Source organism: Hemitrygon akajei, chromosome 1, assembly GCF_048418815.1.
Source record: "Hemitrygon akajei chromosome 1, sHemAka1.3, whole genome shotgun sequence".
In the NCBI taxonomy this organism is placed as follows: Eukaryota; Metazoa; Chordata; class Chondrichthyes; order Myliobatiformes; family Dasyatidae; genus Hemitrygon; species Hemitrygon akajei.
Genome location: NC_133124.1, coordinates 136,698,936 through 136,719,548, shown reverse-complemented (window position 1 = coordinate 136,719,548; position 20,613 = coordinate 136,698,936). Strand labels below are relative to the sequence as shown.

Below are 20,613 nucleotides of genomic sequence, written 5' to 3'. Positions count from 1 at the left end.
CCAGAGGATATGCTTTTAAGGTTAGAGGGAAAGAAGTTAAAAGGCAATGTGAGGGACACTTTTTTTTGGAATGGTAACTGAGGAATGGGTTACCATTGGTAGTGATGAAAGCAGGCAATTTTGCAGGATTTAAGAGGCTTTTAAGGAGATGCATGAATATGAAGAAAATGGGGGAAGGGGTGCATGTTTGAAATACTGGAGGAAGATTTTTCATATAAACTTGCACTCATGGAAGGTTTTAACTTCTCTGATATTGACTGGGCCACACAAAGACTGTTAAGGACCTGCCTAAGGTGAAATTTGTAAATGTGTCCAGGAACTTTTCCTGAGTCAATATTTATGTAGGGACGAACTTGGGAGGATTCAATATTGGATCTCCTGTTGGGGAATGAGGCAGGGCAAGTAACTAAGGTGATCATCGGGGAACAATTTAGCAACCATAATTCTATTAATTAAGATACTGGTGAAAAAGGATAGGACAGGTCCACATGGCTTACTTTGGGGGAATTAGACAGGGTCCTAGCAGAGGTTGATTGGGTAAAACTATTTGATTAGAAAGATATTGGAGAGAGTAGGTCCCCTTGGCGAATCAGCTTTGCCCTGAGGCACAGGAGATGACTAGGGTTTTTAATGAGTTTCTCTTTGGTGTTTACTAAGATGCTCAAGGGATAATGGAAGCAATTGTAACGTTTTGGAGCATATTCATGTTACCAGAGAGGAGGCATTTGCAGTCTTACGGAGCATGAAGGTGGATAAATCTCCAGAAACTGGCCAACTACATCCTCTGATTTTTTTGGAGGTTAGAGAAGAAATTGCAGAGGCCCTTGCGGAGATACTTGCTTCATCATTAGCTACTGGTGAAGTTCCAGAAGGAGGGGCGGGGTTTAGAGGTTATGGGTCAAATACAAAAAATTGGAGTGAGCAAGCTGGACAATGTGGTAGGCATGGACACATTGACCAAAGGGCCATTATCCATACTGTATTGCTCTCTGATGCTATGACCTTAAGATTGGCACGCCATCATGAGCCAAATCTGTACTGTATTGTTCCAGGCTTTGTGATTCAGCTTTCTGTGGTGGAGTTCCATAAGTTTGGCACTATCTGTGATAAGAATTTTCTCTTTATTGCTGCTTTTGTTGGCTTACCCCTTGTCCTTAGACCATCTATTTCAGGGCTAGACAGCCTGGCCTTGACCAATATCCCTCCAGTCGCTAACCTGGACTGTTCTGTTTGGCTTTTGTGGATTTCTGAGTGTTTCCCCCCCCCCCCCCCCAATCTATTGCATTCTAATAAAAATAAACCAAAATGAGTCAATTAATATCCTTGCATCAGTGTTGCCATTCCCAAGATCTTTCTGCACTGACTGCTCTTATGTAGCAAGAATGTCAGATAATGAGACCACGTTTACATGCAGTTCTCAAGGTGTGGTCTCACCGGACCCCGTACAACTGCGGTATGACATCTTTGCTCCTACATACGAATTCTCTTATTATGAAGTTCAGTATGCAGTTTGCACTTTTAACCGCCTGCTGTGCACACATCCTTAGCTATTGATACAGAGGTGCATTCAGGTGTCTATTCACTTTCCCCTTTCCTACTCTATTGTTATTCAGATAATAATCTGCCTTGAATTGCTACCAAATGCGTAACCTGACAGTTACCCACCATGTAACTGCCCAATCCTTCATCCTGACCGCATCAACCTAGAGCTTCGCTGCATCCACCTTAAGCATTGCATTCACAACAAGCTTTATATCATCCATAAACTTTGAGATATCACATTTAATAGTCTCATCTGAATTATTAATATTTAGGAATAGCACTGATCCCAGTGGTACCCAATTTGTTGCTGCCTGCCATGCAGAAAAAGACCAAGCAATTCAGTTGTTTTATCGCTTTAATCCCAATCCCAAGTATTTTAATTTTGCATGCTATTCTATTTTGTAGGACTTTATTGTTCTGTATCTTCAAAATATTCCATTAAGTTTGACAAACGTGATGTTATCTTTCACAAACATGCATAGACTTACTCTAAAAAGAAAAAGAAATTCATTGTCTTTCTATGCCTCTTACAATTTTATAAACACTTATCAGTTGTCCTGCCAACCTCCACCACCCCGGAGAAAACAATTCAAGTTTGTCCAAACTCTTGTTGTAGCACATGCCCTCTAATCTAGGCATCACCCTGACAAACCTCTTCTGCACCCTCTCCAAAGCTTCCACATTCTTCCTATAGTGAGACAACCAAACTTGAATGCTACTTTCCAGCTGTGAGCTGACAGGTGTTTTATAAATCTGCAGCATCACTTCCTGATTCTTTAACTCAGTGCCTCAACCAATAAAGGCCAGTGTGATTCTGATTCATGTGCTCGTGACGTATGGAAGAAAGAAACAAGGGGCACAGTTGTGTTCTTATGTACCTACTGCCCTTTTCTGGCAATAGGATTTGCAAGTTTGAGAGTTGCGATTGGTGTAATCCAGACTGCATTCATTTTGTGGTTGGTACAAAGAGCATCCACAGTCCACCGAGGAAATGAGCATTTATTCACGAAAGAACCTTTTAGTGTGTTCATTATAAATAACCTATACGGTCTTGCAACTGTTGAGCGTATTAATGTGTGTTCTTTACAATTTTAGGTATGAAGCAATACTTCGTGAAAAGAAAGAGCCTTTTACTAAACTTCCATACTCTGTGGATCAGTTCCGGTTAGAAGCTGCTGCAAAGTATCTGAGGGAGAACAAACACACTGAAATGATGGTGCCTTTGTCTCTGCTGGACCTTGAAGACCAGCTAGTTTTCTTAAAGTCAAATAAGTGTTGGCCTCAAGCAGCGGAGCTTCTGAAAAGCCGCGGTCGAGCAGAGGAAGCTGCCATGTTAATGCGGGAGCATGGAAGGCTCCAAGAAGCAGCAGAGCTTTCAAATAAGGAGGAATTTCAAGCCGAATGTCTTGTTGCTGCAGCCCGATTGAGCCTAATGAAACAAAGGAACAAAGAAAGAAGTACAGTAGAAAAATCAGCTGTCCAAGAAATGCTGGATGAAGCAACTACCCTCTTGAAATCTGTAAAAAAGCACTCCTCTAACATAGCAGAAGCTGTGCTACTGAAAGGGCTTCTGAGAGAGGAGACTGCTCTGATTAAAGAAGCTTTTGAATTGTTTGTTCATGAAAATAATGGTGCTGGAGCTATGGAAAGCCTATTTTATTTAATGCAGAAAGACACTATGGTTTCGTCGTATTTTGAACATTCATTAACTTGTCTGGAGTTGTTGTTGAAGTTAATGAAAGCCCTTGAGAATCCACAGAATAATGCTCAGAAAGAGATGGTGAAAGCTTGCTATGCATTTTTTGGAATTTTACCAGAGAATGTTAAATACTGCAGAATCCCAGTGTATGAGGGAGTATGGTTCTTTGAACTAGTTTTTGACCCAGATCTTAATGAGAAGCAAGGCAGTTTTTACCAATGTGAAATGAAAGAAATTAAAACCATGTTACAGAAGCATTTCTTGCTTCGCCTTTGTGACTTTGCTGGAAAAATCAAGTCAGCAGGACAAAATATTCCAGATGTTTGTTCTAGTTTTATCTGTGGCTTGCACTGCGGGGTGGAGTCCTGTCCAGATTTACATAAGATTATGAAAAGGCATGAAGCAAAACGTTCTCTTGAAGCTAAAGTGTATCTGACAGTTCTGAATGGGATTTTGCTCGAAGCTAAACTTCTCTGGCCTCAAAAGAATTTTGCAGACGTTAAGAAAATTGAAGAGATCCTCACTGAAGACCCTTATGCTGTATGCACCTTAATGATGGATGCAGTTTACCCAAAACATTTCTTTCGCAGCATTATATCTGCCAACCCTGCTGCTTGCTATGAGGTCCTGGGATTAGTTAAAAAAAATAATTACCAAAGTTTCAGGTCTGTACTGAAGGCGTACTTGGATCACTGTTTTAAATGTTCCTCAGTTCAGAAGAGAAGAGAATCAACAGATTTTTGGTTTCATGTGCAACAAGTGTATCTTCTAACTTCTGACTATGCCAAGATTGAAGAACTCCTCTCTAAAGAAGAGCAAGCATATGACTCTGAACGAAGACAATGTGATAGGTCCACAGATGATCAAAGCAAAAGGATAAAACAGAGATTTCCAAATGGCAAGCTTGGGATGTTGCCGACCAACACGATACATTTGTGTATTTTCAGACTGCTGTTTATGTCTATGAAATATTTCTATGAATGCTCAGACCCAGAGCAGTGTGTTCATAATTTTTTCCGGTTCATGAATGTGCTCGTTAGAAGATGTGTGGAACCTGTCATCCCCAGTATTGCCAACACTGTCATGGTCCTTGAATTCCAATTCATTTTATGTTCTTGTATCCTTATGCATCTTACAAAGAATCTTGTTGTCTATCTTCCAAGAAGCTTTATTGCTCTTCTCCATTATTGGAACTTCATGTTCAAAGGACAGTTCAGACATACAAAGCCAAAAAACATTTTTAGCATTATAAATGACTATAAACCAAAGGAAGTGCCCAAGGTGGTTTACAGAATGAGGCGACATTTGTCCTACCTGGCCTCTGTCTTGTGTGGTAAACAGAGCAAAGACTTCAATGTTCTTCTGGATGCTTTCCGTGATCTAGACTATATTTCCTCAGGAGAGGCAGAGAGGACAGTGGTTCTTTGCCTGGTAATGTTGATCAATGCAAGACAAGTTCTAGAACCTTGGGCAACAGAAATGATCAGAAATAACTTCTGGAAGGTGGGAAAGATGCTGATAAAAGTCTCCCAATGCCATCAGTCAAAGATTCCAGCAAGATTAAGAGAACTTATTGAAAAAGTTAATGGAGCACAAAGTGTTCAAGATGTAGTCAGCGGTCTTCAAGAGTTACTGAATAAAAGAGATGATGAGAATTTACATGACTGCATTTGGAAATGGGACCACTATTCTGGCCCTGGATCTGTGCGAGGTATTTATTTTCGAAACCTTCACATTGAAAATTTTACTGATGAATATCAATCAAGAAATAATGAAATGGTAGCCATCCCAGATGAAGATATTGCTGCTGATGCTGCTCAGTATCTTGAAGAAAAAGATGATTGTCTACAGGATGTGGCTTCTCAATTGCAGAAAGCAATTGTGAAAAGTAAATGGCAAAGTTTACTACATGTGATTAGTGTATGCAGATATTTGCTAACGTTGAAGACAGTTTCAGTTATAACCCAGCAAATGGAAGAGGTTCCCAGCCACTTCAGAGAAGCACACGTGGATGAGACACAGTGTGATATTTGTGGAGTAAAGTTTACAAGAAATGCTAAAGGTTTTGCTGATAGCCAGGAGCAGGAATTTGAAGAGACCTTTGATCAGACCCCAGAAAACTGGGAAGAAAATGAAAATGAAGAACATGGTGAAGATTTATTCTTGCACAAACATTTTGAAAACCATATCAGACATGAAGAACACAAGAGGAAAGAAGCTGTCTATAAAGCTTACTTGGACTACTTCAGAAGATCTGTGGAGCCTATCATGGGCAAAGGCAGAACTGTGCTCTATTGTCTTGAGGAAGTGGCGACACAACATTTGACATCAAAAGAATTTACAAAAGTGATGTATGGAAAACTGAAGAGCAGTATGGATGCAGTTGTAGATTTAATAGACAATATCTACAACCAAAAGATCTGGACACAAGGTAACGTTCATTGCTTTAAAATTGGCACTATTTCTCCATTGTTCTCCATTTGCGAACAGAGCAAGAAATAGGAATTGAGTATAGTTGAATGTGTGGCAAAAGAGCTGGTGTCAGAGGGAGGATTTCATATACCTGGATCATTGAGCTCTCTTCCAAGACATTCGGGACCTGCAAAAGAAGGAAGAGTTTTACCTAAAAGAGATGGCCACCAACTTCTCAGCACTAAGATTTGTAAGTGCTACTAGGGAGGATTTAAAGTAGTGTGGTGGAGGGTGGGAATGTTAACGGAAGGATTAAGGAAAAAGTAGGAGTGAACACAAGTAAGGCATGACGATGACATTATTTTAATGCAAAGCGTCTTAGAATTAGAAAGCATGGAAGCTGGCCCTTTGACCCAACTCATTCAAGTACGTTGTTCCCGTTTGCCTGCATTTGGCCTCCAAACTTCCTGTACATCCATATGTCGTTATTTGTCTATTTACTTATGTAGAGATACAGTACAGAATAGGCCTTTCCAGCCCTTCGAGCTGCACTGCCCTGCAGCTCACCAATTTAACCCTAGACTAATCACAGGACAGTTTACAATGACCAATTAATCTAGTAATTGTTGCATCTTTGGACTGTGGAAGGAAACTGGAGCACCCAGAGGAAACAGTTTTCTTTTTAAACAGAAATTAACTAATCTTGGATCTGTGAGGTGGATAACAGTTAGTCATTGATGCCTTTAATGTAACACAGGACAGGAGTTCATAACCGTAACTCGTGCATTAACTTAATTGATCTAAATAAGAACCTAGTTTATGACCTAACTAAAAAAAATGGATGTAATATTAAACTCTGAGCAACTACGAAGAACATGTTTGTGCAGAAAATTTCCAATTTATCCAACTAGCATTCTAAAAATCAATAATTTGACACATACACCTGACATTTTGAGTGAGAGTCAGTGTATTGTTACTGATTCCATAAGACCAGAAGACATAAGAGCAGTATTAGGCCGTATGACCCACTGAGTCTGTGACACCATTTAGTCATAGGAGCTTTATTTTCCCCCAATCCCATTCTCCTGCCTTCTTCCTGTAACCTTTGACACCTCCACAGCCATCTGTGGCAATGAATTCCATTGATTCTATAGTTAGGGGGTCAGATTCTGTGGACGCAAGAAAGATACACGGATGGTAGTTTGCCTCCCAGGTGCCAGGGTCCAGGATGTTTCTGATCGCATCCACGATATCTTGAAGTGGGAAGGAGAACAGCCAGAGGTCGTGGTACATATTGGTACTAACAACACAGGTTGGAAAAGGGAGGAGATCCTGAAAACAGACGACAGAGAGTTAGGGAGGAAGTTGAGAAGCAGGACCTCAAAGGTAGTAATCTTGGAATTACTGCCTGTGCCACGTGACAGTGAGTGTAGGAATAGAATGAAGTGGAGGATAAATGTGTGGCTGAGGGATTGGAGCAGGGGGCAGGGATTCAGATTTCTGGATTATTGGGACCTCTTCTGGGGCAGGTGTGACCTCCACAAAAAAGACGGTTGCACTTGAATCTGAGGGGGACCAATATCTTGGCAGGGAGGTTTGCTGAGGCTATTGGGGAGAGCTTAAACTAGAATTGCTGGGCGGTGGGAACCAAACTGAAGTAACAGAGGAAAGGGAGGTTGGCTCACAAATAGAGAAAGCTTGGAGACAGTGTGAAAGGGAGAATAGGCAGGTGATAGAAAAGGGACACACTCAGTCCGATGGTTTGAGATGTGCCTATTTGAATGCGAGGAGTATTATGAATAAATCGATGAGCTTAGAGCGTGGATCAGCACTTGGAGCAATGATGTTATGGCCATTACAGAGAATTGGTGTAGGGGCAGGAATGGCTACTTAGAGGGCCAGGCTTTAGATGTTTCAGAAAGGACAGGGAGGGGGGCAAAAGAGGTGGGGGGTGGCACTGCTGATCAGAGATAGTGTCACGGCTGCAAAAAAGGAGGAAGTCATGGAGGGCTTGTCTACAGAGTCTCTGTGGGTGGAAGTTAGGAATAGGAAGGGGTCAATAACTCTACTGGGTGTTCTTTATAGACCAGTCAATAGTAACTGGGATACCAAGGAGCAGGTAGGGAGACAGATTCTGGAAAGGAGTAATAATAACAGGGTTGTTGTGGTGGGAGATTTTAATTTCCCAAATATCGATTGGCATCTCCCCGGAGTGAGGGGTTTAGATGGTGTGGATATGGTTTGGTGTGTTCAGGAAGGTTTCTTGACACAATATGTAGATAAGCCTACAAGATGAGAGGCTGTGCTTGATCTGGTATTGGGAAATGAACCTGGTCAGGTGTCAGATCTCTCAGTGGGAGAGCATTTTGGATATAGTGATCACAATTCTATCTCCTTTACTACAGCATTGGGGAGGGATCGGAACAGACAAGTTAGGGAAACGCTTATTTGGAGTAAGGGGAAATATCAGGCAGGAACTTGGAAGCATAAATTGGAAACAGATGTTCTCAGGGAAACGTACGGAAGAAATATGGCAAATATTTAGGCGATATTTGCGTGGGGTTCTGCGTAGATATGTTTCAGTGAGACAGGGAAAGGATGGTAGGGTACAGGCACTGTGGTGTACAAAGGCTGTTGTAAATCTAGTCAAGAAGAAAGGAGGAGCTTACGAAAGGTTCAAAGGACTAGGTAATGATAGAGATCTAGAAGATTATAAGTCTAGCAGGAAGGAGTTTAAGAATGAAATTAGGAGGGCCAGAGAAGTCCATGAAAAGGCATTGGTGGACAGGATTAAGGAAAATCCTACGGCATTCTACAAGAGAGCTTGGTAGGAAGTTAAATAGCAGAACCTAGAGGGTGGTAATCTCAGGATTGCTACCTGTGCCAAGGGCCAGTGAGGGTAAGAATAGGATGCTCTGGAGGATGAACATGTGGCTGAGGAACTGGTGTAGAGGGCAGGGTTTCAGATTTCCAGATCTTTGGGACCTCTTCTGGGGCAGGTAAGACCTGTGCAAGAGAGACGGCTTACACCTGAACTACAGGGGGATCAATATCCTTGCAGGGAGGTTTGTTAGTGCTATGGGGGGGAGGTTTAAACTAGATTTGCAGGGGGGTGGGAACCAGAGTGCCAGAGTAGATAGTGGAGCGGGGGTGAAAATAAATGATATTAAAGATTCATGCAAAGTCACAAATAGAAGGGTTGTGTGTGGTGGTAATAATCTTCTGAGGTGTGTCTATTTCAATGCGAGGAGTATTGTGGGGAAGGCTGACGAGCTGAGGGCGTGGATTGACACGTGGAATTATGACATTGCAGCCATTAGTGAAACTTGGCTACAGGAGGGGCAGGACTGGCAGCTCAATGTTCCAGGGTTCCAATGTTTCAGACGTGATAGAGGCAGAGGGATGATGTGGGGCGGTGGCATTGCTAGTCAGGGAAAATGTTACAGCAGTGCTCAGGCAGGACAGATTAGAGGGCCTGTCTACCGAGGCCATATGGGTGGAGCTGAGAAACAGGAAAGGTATGACCACGTTAATGGGGTTGTATTATAGACAGCCCAATAGTCAGCAAGAATTGGAGGAGCAAATCTGCAGAGAGATAGCAGACAACTGCAGGAAACATAAAGTTGTGATAGTAGGGGATTTTAATTTTCCACGTATTGATTGGGACTCCCATACTGTTAAAGGTCTAGATGGGTTAGAGTTTGTAAAATGTGTTCAGGAAAGTTTTCTAAATCAATATAAAGAGGTACCAACTAGAGAGGATGCAATATTAGATCTCCTATTACGAAACGAGTTAGGACAGGTGACGGAAGTGTTTGTAGGGGAACACTTAGGTTCCAGTGATCATAACACCATTAGTTTTAACTTGATCATGGATAAAGATAGATCTGGTCCTCGGGTTGAGGTTCTAAACTGGAAAAAGGCCAAATATGAAGAAATGAGAAAGGATCTAAAAAGCATGGATTGGGACAGGTTGTTCTCTGGCAAGTATGTGATTGGTAAGTGGGAGGCCTTCAAAGGAGAAATTCTGAGAGTGCAGAGTTTGTATGTTCCTGTCAAGATTAAAGGCAAAGTGAATAAGAATAAGGAACCTTGGTTCTCTAGGGATATTGGAATTCTGATAAAGAAGAAGAGAGAGATGTATGACATGTATAGGAAACAGGGAGCAAATAAAGTACTTGAGGAGTATAAAAAGTTCAAAAAATACTTAAAAAAGAAATCAGGAGGGCTAAAAGAAGACATGAGGTTGCTTTGGCAGTTAAGTTGAAGGAGCTTCTACAGGTATATTAAGAGTAAAAGGATAGTAAGGGATAAAATTGGTCCTCTTGAAGATCAGAGTGGTCAGCTGTGTATGGAACCAAAAGAAATGGGGGAGATCTTAAATGGGTTTTTTGCATCTGTATTTACTAAGGAAACTGGCATGGAGTCAATGGAAATAAGGCAAACAAGTAGTGAGGTCATGGAACCTATACAGATTGAAGAGGAAGAGGTACTTGCTATCTTGAGGCAAATCAGAGTAGATAAATCCCCAGGACCTGACTGGGTATTCCCTCGGACCTTGAAGGAGACTAGTGTTGAAATTGCAGGGGCCCTGGCAGATATATTTAAAATGTCGGTATCTATGGGTGAGGTACCGGAGGATTGGAGGATAGCTCATGATGTTCCGTTGTTTAAAAATGGCTCCAAAAGTAATCGGGGAAATTATAGGCCGGTAAGTTTGATGTCGGTAGTAGGTAAATTATTGGAAGGAGTACTAAGAGATAGGATCTACAAATATTTAGATAGACGGGGACTTATTAGGGAGAGTCAACACGGCTTTGTGCGTGGTAGATCATGTTTAACAAATCTATTAGATTTTTTCAAGGAGGTTACAAGGAAAGTGGATGAAGGGAGGCAGTGGATGTCGTCTACATGGACTTCAGTAAGGCCTTTGACAAGGTCCCGCATGGGAGGTTAGTTAGGAAGATTCAGCCGCTAGGTATACATGGTGAAGTAGTAAATTGGATTAGACATTGGCTCAATGAGAGAAGTCAGAGAGTGGTAGTGGAGGATTGCTTCTCTGAGTGGAGGCCTGTGACGAGTGGTGTGCCACAGGGATCAGTGCTGGGTCCATTGTTATTTGTCATCTATATCAATGATCTAGATGATAATGTGGTAAATTGGATCAACAAATTTGCTGATGATACAAAGATTGGAGGTGTAGTGGACAGTGAGGAAGTTTTTCAAAATTTGCAGAGGGAGTGGACCAGCTGGAAAAATGGGCTGAAAAATGGCAGATGGAGTTCAATACAGGTAAGTGTGAGGTATTGCACTGTGGAAGGAAAAACCAAGGTAGAACGTACAAGATAAATGGTAGGGCACTGAAGAGTGCAGTAGAACAGAGGGATCTAGGAATACAGATACAAAATTCCCTAAAAGTGGTGTCACAGGTAGATAGGGTAGTAAAGAGAGCTTTTGGTACATTTGCCTTTATAAATCAAAGTACTGAGTATAAGAAAAACACAAAATGCTGGCAGAACTCAGCAGGCCAGACAGCATCTATGGGAGGAGGTAGTGACAACGTTTCGGGCCGAAACCCTTCATCAGGAGTGAAGTAACATCGAATGGTCAAGGGGGGGATAAGAAGTGGGTGGAGGGATAAAGTAGAGAGCTAGGAAGTGATAGGCTGGAGGGAAATGGGCTAGGGGGAAGGTGGAGAATTATGGGAAATAAAAGAGAAAGAAAGGTAGGGCTGGGGGGAGAAAAGAGAGAGAAAGAGAACCAGACTAAGATAATAGATTGGGTTGGGGGTAAGGGGGGGGGGGGGGGGGGGCAGGGGTATCAACGGAGGTCTGTGAGTTGGATGTTCATGCCGGCAGGCAGGAGGCTACCTAGGCGGGAGATAAGGTATTGCTCTATCGACCTGTGTGTGGCCTCATCTTGACGATAGAGGAGGCCATGGACAGACATGTTGGAGTGGGAATGGTCTGTGGAATTGAAGTGTGTGGCCACAGGGAGATCCCGCCACTGCTGGAGGACTGAGCACTGGTGTTCGGCGAAACAGTCTCCCAGTCTGCGGCGGGTCTCCCCAATGTATAAATGGCCACATCGGGAGCACCGAATACAGTATATCACCCCAGTTGACTCGCAGGTGAAGTGGTGCCTCACCTGAAAGGACTGTCTGGGGCCTGGGATGGTGGTGAGGGAAGAAGTGTGGGGGCAGGTGTAGCATTTCTTCCGTTTGCAGGGATTCTGCGAAGCCTCTTCCAGTGATGCTTACACTGAAGAAGTTCAGATCTTTTCTCCGACGGGAGTTCAGCGAGAGCCTCTCTCTCTGCTCCCAACCTACTATTGCTTCAGCCCTGAAACTTTTGGACCACACGCTAACCCAGACCCGGTATTATAGTCCCTCCAGCCTATCACTTCCTAGCTCTCTACTTTATTCCTCCCCCCACTTCTTATCCCCCCTTGACCATCCCATGTTACTTCACTCCTGATGAAGGGTTTTGGCCCGAAATGTCGTCACTACCTCCTCCCATAGATGCTGTCTGGCCTGCTGAGTTCTGCCAGCATTTTGTGTTTTTATTTATTTCCAGCATCTGCAGATTCACTTGTGTTGCTATTGAGTATAAGAGTTGGAATGTTATGGTGAGTTTGTATAAGGCATTGGTGAGGCTGAATTTGGAGTATTGTGTGCAGTTTTGGTCACCGAATTACAGGAAGGATGTTAATAAGGTTGAAAGAGTGCGGAGAAGGTTTACAAGGATGTTGCCAGGACTTGAGAAACTGAGTTACAGAGAAAGGTTGAATAGGTTAGGACTTTATTCCCTGGAGCGTAGAAGAATGAGGGGAGACTTGATATAGGTATATAAAATTATGTTGGGTGTAGATAGAGTGAATGCAAGCAGACTTTTTCCACTGAGGCTAGGGGAGAAAAAAACCAGAGGACATGGGTTAAGGGTGAAGGGGGAAAAGTTTAAAGGGAACATTGGGGGGGCTTCTTCACACAGAGAGTGGTGGGAGTGTGGAATGAGCTGCCAGATGAAGTGGTGAATGCGGGCTCACTTTTAACATTTAAGAAAAACTTGGACAGGTGCATGGATGAGAGGTGTATGGAGGGATATGGGCCAGGTGCAGGTCAGTAGGACTAAGCAGAAAAATGGTTTGGCACAGCCAAGAAGGGCCAAAAGGCCTGTTTCTGTGCTGTAATGTTTTATGGTTCTAAGCATATGAAGAGCAAGAGGATAAGACATGAGAGAATAGGACCAATCAAGTCTGACAGTGGAAAAGTGTGTATGGAACCGCAGGAGATGGTAGAGGTACTTAATGAATACTTTGTTTCAGTATTCACTACGGAAAAGGATCCTGACAATTGTAGGAATGACTTGCAGCAGACTGAAAAGCTTGAGCTTGTAGATATTAAGGAAGAGGATGTGCTAGAGCTTTTGAAAAGCATCAAGTTTGATAAGTCACTGGGCTGGGTGGGATGTACCCCAGACTACTGTGGGAAGTGAGGGAGGAGATTGCTGAGCCTCTGGCAATGATCTTTACATCATCAATGAGGACGAGAGAGGTTCCAGAGGATTGGGGGGTTGCAGATGTTGTTCCCTTATTCAAGAAAGGGAGTAGGAATAGCCCACAGATAATAGACCAGTGAGTCTTAATTCAGTGGTTGGTAAGTTGATGGAGAAGATCCTGAGAGGCAGGATTTATGAACATTTGGAGAGGCATAATATAATTAAGAATAGTCAACATGGCTTTGTCAAAGGCAGGTCGTGCCTTACGTGCCTGATTGAATTTTTTGAGGATGTGACTAAACACAGTGATGAAGGTAGAGCCATAGATGTAGTGTATATGGATTTCAGCAAGGCATTTGATGTTACCCCATGCGAGGCTTATTGAGATAATAAGGAGGCATGGCATCCAAGGGGACATTGCTTTGTGGATCCAGGACTGGCTTACCCACAGAAGGCAAAGCGTGGTGGTAGATGGGTCATATTCTGCATGGAGGCAGTTGACCAATGGTGTGCCTCAGGGATCTATTCTGGGAACCATACTCCTTGTGAGTTTTATAAATGACCTGGATGAGGAAGTGGAGAGATGGGTTAGTAAATTTGCTGATGTCACAAAGGTTGGGGTGTTGTTGACAGTGTAGAGGGCTGTCAGAGGTTACAGTGGGACATTGATAGGATGCAAAACTGGGCTGAGAAGTGGCAGATGGAGTTCAACCCAGATAAGTGTGAGGTGGTTCATTTTGGTAGGTCAAATATGATGGCAGAATATAATATTAATGACAAGATTCTTGGCAGTGTGGAGGATCAGATGGATCTTGGGGTCCATGTCCATAGGACACTCAAAGCTGCTACGCAGATTGACTCTGTGATTAAGAAGGCATACTGTACATTGGCCTTCATCAAGCGTGGGATCGAGTTTAAGAGCCAAGAGGTAATATTGCAACTATATAGGACCCTGGTCAGACCCCACTTGGAGTACTGTGCTCAGTTCTGGTCATCTCACTACACGAAGGATGTGGAAACCATAGAAAGGGTGCAGAGGAGATTTACAAGGATGTTGCCTGGATTGGGGAGCATGCCTTATGAGAAAAGGTTGAGTGAACTCAGCCTTTTCTCCTTGAAGTGACAGAGGATGAGAGGTGACCTGATAGAGCTATACAAGATAATGAGAGGCATTGATTGTGTGGATAGTCAGAGGCTTTTTCCCAGGGCTGAAGTGGCTAGCACTAGAGGGCATAGTTTTAAGGTGCTTGGGAGTAGGTACAGAGGAGATGTCGGGTAAGTTTTTTTACACAGAGAGTGGTGAGTGTGTGGAATGGGCTGCCAGCTGCAGTGGTGGAGGCAGAAATGATAGGGTCTTTTAAGAGACTTCTGGATTGGTACATGGAGCTCAGAAAAATAGAGGGCTATGGAAAAGCCTAGGTAGTTCTCATGTAAGGACATGTTTGGCACAGCTTTGTGGGCCAAAGGGCCTGTGTTGTGTTGTACATTTTCTACGTTTCTATGATTCGTCACTCTCTGGCTAAAAATAATTCTTCCTCATCTCTGTTCTAAAGGGGCATCCTTCTATTGTCAGGTTGTGCCGTCTAGTCCTAGACTCTCCCTCTAGTAGAAACATCCTGTCCACTTCCACTTTATCTTGTCCTTTCAGTATTCTGTATTTGAGATCCCCATTCATTCTGAACTCCAGCAAGTACAGGCCCAGAGCCTTCAAACATTCCTCACATGTTAACCTTTTCATTCTCAAGATCATTCTCATAAACCATCTCTGAACTCTCTCCAATGCCAACACATCTTTTCTTAGGTACGGGGCCCAAAGCTGCTCACAATACTCCATATGTGGTCTGGCCATTGCTTTATAAAGTCTCAGCATTTGTCTTTCCCACTACTGTCTCAATCTGCAAGTTAATGTCGAGGGTATCCTGCACTAGGAATCCCAAGTCCCTTTTCACCTCCGATTTCTGAATTCACATCCTTTTTTAGCAAAGAATCTGTATCTTTATTCCTTCTACCAATGTACCTTACCATACACTTCCTACACTGTACTTTATCTACCACTTCTTTGGCCATTCTTCTAATTTTCTAAGACCTTTTGTAGACTTCCTGTTTCCTCTAACCTACCTGCCCCTCCACCTATCATCCACAAACTTGGCCAAACAGCCATCAATTCCAGCATCCAGATTATTAATGTGCAACAGGAAAAGTAGTGGACTCAACACTGATCCCTATAGGACATCATCAAGCAACCAATCAGAAAAGGCCCCTTTTATTCCCATTCTTTGTCTTCTGCCAGTCAGTCAATCTTCTATCCATACTTCTCATTCATCAGCCTCCTATGGTCCAGGGACAAAAGCCCCAGCCTATCCATTATCTCCTTATAAATTAAGCCCTCCAATCCTAGTGACATCTTTGCAAAACTTTGCTGCACCTTTTCTAACTTAATGATATTCTCCCTACAGCTAGACAGCCAAAGCTAACAAATATTGTTTGAGCCCCAGCAATTTCTTTCCTGTCTTCCACAATGTCCTAAGAGATATCTGTTCAGGCCATGGAGATTCATTCACTTCCAAAACAAACTCTTTTGCAATGTCGACACGAGGAAATCTGCAGATGCTGGAAATTCAAGCAACACACACAAAATGCTGGTGGAACGCAGCAGGCCAGGCAGCATCTATAGGAAGAAGTACAGTTGACGTTTCGGGCCAAGACCCTTTATCAGGACTAACTGAAGGAAAAAATAGTAAGAGATCTCTTACTATCTCTTATAACGCTGCTGCATTCCACCTTCAGTTTGTTTGTGTTCCTTTTGGAATATGGAATGATTCGAGACGTCACTGTTCCCTTCCCTAATTTCCCAAGCTATCATGACCTTTACGTTGTCCAATTTTCATTAACCACTGGCCCCACACACCTACATAAAAGGGACAATATAGTGTGACCAATTAACCACTAGCTTGCATGACTTTGGGATACGGAAAGAAGCTGGAGCATCCAGGAAAATCCCACACGAGAAGAACATGCAAACTCCAAACTGCAACACAAAAGACAAAAAGGCATGGGTTTACGATCAGTGTTGAGAGATTTAAACAGGGCATCATGAGTAGTTTCTTCATGCATATTTGGAATGAACTGTTAAAAATAATGGTTGACAGAGTACATTAGATACACTGTAAAACCATCTAGATAAGAACGTAGGAGATATTTTGAGGAGTATGCTGGGCAACACAGTCAGCATGAATGAGTTGGGTCTGTTTCCATGCCATGAGATTCCTTGACCCAAGATCAGTATTTTACTAAATAAAGACAAAAGCCTGGATATACATTGCAAGTTGAAGCTCAATGTTCCACCAGCCATTTTTATCTTTATAAAACTCCTTTGGAACTCACTAGCAGCTGAGGGCTTGGGTCCAACAGAACTGAATTGATTAACACCAAAGTAAGGGCATTTATTTGCATATTATTGCTGGGGTAGAATGTAAAAAAAAAGAACAAGGCTGGGGGATGAGAAGGTAGTCACAAAATTCAGAGACTAGTGTTCAGAGTATGGTTTGCAGAGCTAGGGTTCTGAAAGCAATTGTTAGTTCACAGTAGTTGAGGTCTGCAATTATGGGACTTGGCAAATTTGAGATTGCTGCAAGTCAGGAAATTGTGGTGGCACAGGCCATGTTATTGCAGGGCAGGCAAATAAATCAATCATGGGCAGCCCAACCTAGTAAGGTTCCCGGTGATGGACAACAATCTGCTCAGGAAGGTGTAAGTTGAGCTGCGACAGAGAGTGCACCAGTGTTACAAACTGCTGGGGCTGACACTACAGAAAGACAGCTTATTGCATCCAGCACAGGTGATGTGAAGTCATGCAACTGATGAGGACTATGGCCATCTGCTTTTATATGACATGATAACTTTTTAAATATTAAAATAATTGAGAGAAATATGTTTAATGCAGGAATGCAATAACAAGGGAAAAGATCATTTCTGATCTTTGTTGCACCTAGTTGCATATCAGGAATGACAGAATTCAATCCAAAAATCATTTATGATAAATTTCCACTGAGGGATGAGAGAGATCATGACATTGAATTTTACGACCAAGTTTCCTGTCTGAGATGACATTAATGAAACTAACTCTCTATGATAATCTGATACAGGAAACCTTTTATTGATACCAGTTCTGGTGTTTGTGAAGGGTAGTTATAATCTGAATTTACAAACCTTAAATTATTGTTAGCATGCTCAACAATTTTATGTGTAGTCTTTGTCAGTGATATGCAGTACTGTAGATGGTTATACAGATAACAACAAATATGTTTATCTTTATATGACTCATAGGTGAAGAAATATTGTCACTGAAAATTGAAAGCCTTCAGAAAATTGTAGATAGGATTGACCTATGGCAGAAGCAATCTTACCAGAACGATGATGGTATGTACCACCTATAGTAAATCAATATGTAATTCAATATCTATCAGACCTATTGCTATACAATGTCTATTAAAGGTTATTTCCATTAAAATGATAATCTAATTAGCATTTAAATCTTAAACATAACTTCAAATTCAATTTGATTGTTGAAGCATTGAAGTTCTGTACAGTACCTGCTATACACAATGGAGAGAACCACACCAGATTGAAAATTTAAACACAAGAAAGTCTGCAAATGCTGGAAATCCAAAGCAAGACACACAAAATGTTGGAGGAACTCAGCAGGTCAGAAACCATCTTTGGAGATGAATAGATAATCAACATTTTGAGCTGAGACCCTTCTTTAGGACAGAGGAAAGGTCTTGGCCACAGAGGAACCTTTGACTATCTGTTCATTTTCATGGATGCTGCCTGACGTGCTGAGATCCCCCAGCACCTTGTGTGAGATTGAAACCTAATCTAGGGAATTGAACTGTTCAAGAAAAACTTTAAAATCAGCTGCTCCTTCCAGTCTGCAATTTTTCATGTTTTTTTCTTATCAGACTGTGCAGTATTTTATACACCTCTGATTCATTGAAAGAATCAAAATTAAGCAGGGATCAAATTCAATAGATAAGCTGCTTTCTTTACTGGTAATCTATTTTATTGTTGGATGATTCAAATTAGCTTGGTGCTCGTATTTGTTACATTTATTACTATTGCACCAAAGGAAATTCTGTAAAGATTTTGATTGAATTTCCTCTTCTGCAGAATTTAAAATGAAAACAGCTGGAAACACTCAGCAGGTTAGGCAGCATCATAGGAAAGTGAAACAATTAACATTTTAGATCTGAGAGCATTTGAACTACTTTGACTCGTTTCACTTGATGCAGCCTGATTTGCACAGTGTTTGGATTTCACTTGTTTTTATTTGTGCAGTTAGATGATTGTGAACAATTGGCATTTCTCCATATGTAATCCCGTCGATAACTCTGGTAAATCCGTTATAAAAATCTGCAGGGCTTGAAGCTAACCAGAGTACAGCTGATTTTCAAGGCATTGAAGATGGTCATGAAAATTTTGATGAACTGTGCTCCAAGAAGAAAAAGAAGTCCTCAAAAAAGAAAAGGAAGCATTAATTTGGAGCTATGTACAATGATTGAGGGTTTGGGGTATCAGTCATTTTCCATGTAAATACATAATTCTGCATTTATTGAAAATATATTCTTGTATATTGATTAGAACTCTTCTTACCAATTTAGCAAAGGCCAGGTTTTCTTACCTGTTTACCAATATCTTTACAGCATTTTTCATAGTAACTTTTTGATCATTTTTAATTATCGTGTTCTTGGAATTCTGACGTGATGTACAGTTAATATATCCTTATGAAAACATTTTGCATCAATGTGTAGAGTATCATTGTTTCGATAGGCATAAACTTCTCTAATTTTTAGTGGACCACAAGACTTGTATCAGGTGCAAGAATTAATGCATTCTAATATGTACCAGAAGTAAAATGTAAGCCTGAATTGCTTTTATTGAGTATTACCTCTAAATGCTAGGGCCTCCTAATGGCAAAATAGAGTTAATATGTTCTCAACTGTTTTAAAGGTTTTAATTTCTTGATACCAATGTTATAATTGCTGTATTGAAAATTTTATATTGACTGGTTTGATGAAAGCATTGTAAGTTTATCATTTAAGTATGATTAAGTGTTTCAAATGTTTTTGCGTACAATTGGAAATTATATATTTAGGTAGACAATTTGGACCAAGATCAACAGAGGGCTGATTCCCTTACAGAATATAGAGCAAGTGTTGTATGCTGTAAAGTAATGATTTGTTTGGCTGGTAGGTCGAGTTGGGGTCCACTTGAGCACATCAGTTGAGTCAGTCAGTTCAGGTACCACAACTTGGAGATTTTTCTAAGATTTCAAATTGCAATGGTATAGTTTAAATTACGCTATTTAAGAGTAGGCTAATAAGCAAACCTGATCACTGGCACAGAGCTTTACTCTTTTTTTGAAAGATTGATTCCTTTCAATAAATGCCAGTAAGTAACATATTTTCTGGTCTCCCAATTATTTAAGACATTTTTACTCATAAAACCAAGAGCAGAAATAGACCGTTTGGCCCATTTAGAACCTTTACTATTGAAATGAGAACTTTTCAAGACATAGATGATTCCTTTTGCATTATTTAGAATGTGATTACAAATTTGTTGATTACTTGTTGAAGAAAATTTAAAAAAAACATGAAGTACAAGCTGATTTTCAAATGCTGAACAACCTTTGAAATAGTTTTTGTCCTTGAAAGTATCTCCCGAAGCTCCAGTTTCCTCCCACATTCCAAAGATGTATGGTTAGTAGGTTAATTGGTCACATGGATGTAACTGAGCAGTGTGGGCTCATTAGGCTGGAAGGGCCTGTTACTGTAATGTATCTCTAAATAAAAATAAAGATTTCAAGGAAAACAATTACCAAATAAGTTACTGTGCATCTGGGTTAAAATAAACAATTTTATATTTTAACAATTTTTTTCCAGGAAATGGTGAGCGAAGTTTTTCACCAGCTGACAAACTTTTTTCTAGAAGACCATGTTAGTCTTTATTTTTGTTAATATTTTTAACAATTGTTCTAAAGATTTTGATCTGTAAAATGTAAAAACTGAAGTAAAACATTTTTCACCATGTTTAATATTGTGTCACTCTTTACGTTAATGTTTAATATGGGACAGTATGGTTCTCACGGTAATGTAGGGACGAGCAGAATGCTCAATAGCCCAGGCGATCAGGTTCAATTCCCATCACTGTCTGCAAGGGGTTTCATCCAGGTGCTCCAGTTTCCTCACACATTCCAAAGTAAGTTGTGGGCATGCTTTGTTGGCACAGGAAACATGGCGACATGTACAGGCTGCTCCTAGCACATCCTCTGGCTGTGTTGGTCATTGATGCAAAACAAACATTTCACTGTATGTTGTGATGTACATGTGACATATCTTTAATTAAGAAAAAAAAAGTTATACAACATGAGAGTTGCTATCTAGTGAGCGATTTAGGGGCAATTAT

At 41.3% G+C, this 20,613-nt stretch overlaps 1 protein-coding gene across 10 annotated transcripts in view; it reads left to right on the top strand.

Moving 5' to 3' along the window:
• LOC140730967 (TPR and ankyrin repeat-containing protein 1-like) overlaps positions 1 to 20,242 on the top strand; it is a 141,821-nt gene extending 121,579 nt beyond the window's left edge. For all 10 annotated transcript variants that reach the window (XM_073052120.1, XM_073052136.1, XM_073052145.1 and 7 more), the window contains 3 exons: positions 2,638 to 5,672; positions 17,476 to 17,568; positions 18,568 to 20,242. In XM_073052120.1, coding sequence (XP_072908221.1) covers positions 2,638 to 5,672; positions 17,476 to 17,568; positions 18,568 to 18,686 — 3,247 coding nt within the window. In that variant the 3' untranslated portion in view covers positions 18,687 to 20,242. The remainder of the gene's footprint in view (positions 1 to 2,637; positions 5,673 to 17,475; positions 17,569 to 18,567) is intronic.
• The last annotated feature ends 371 nt before the right edge of the window (positions 20,243 to 20,613 follow it).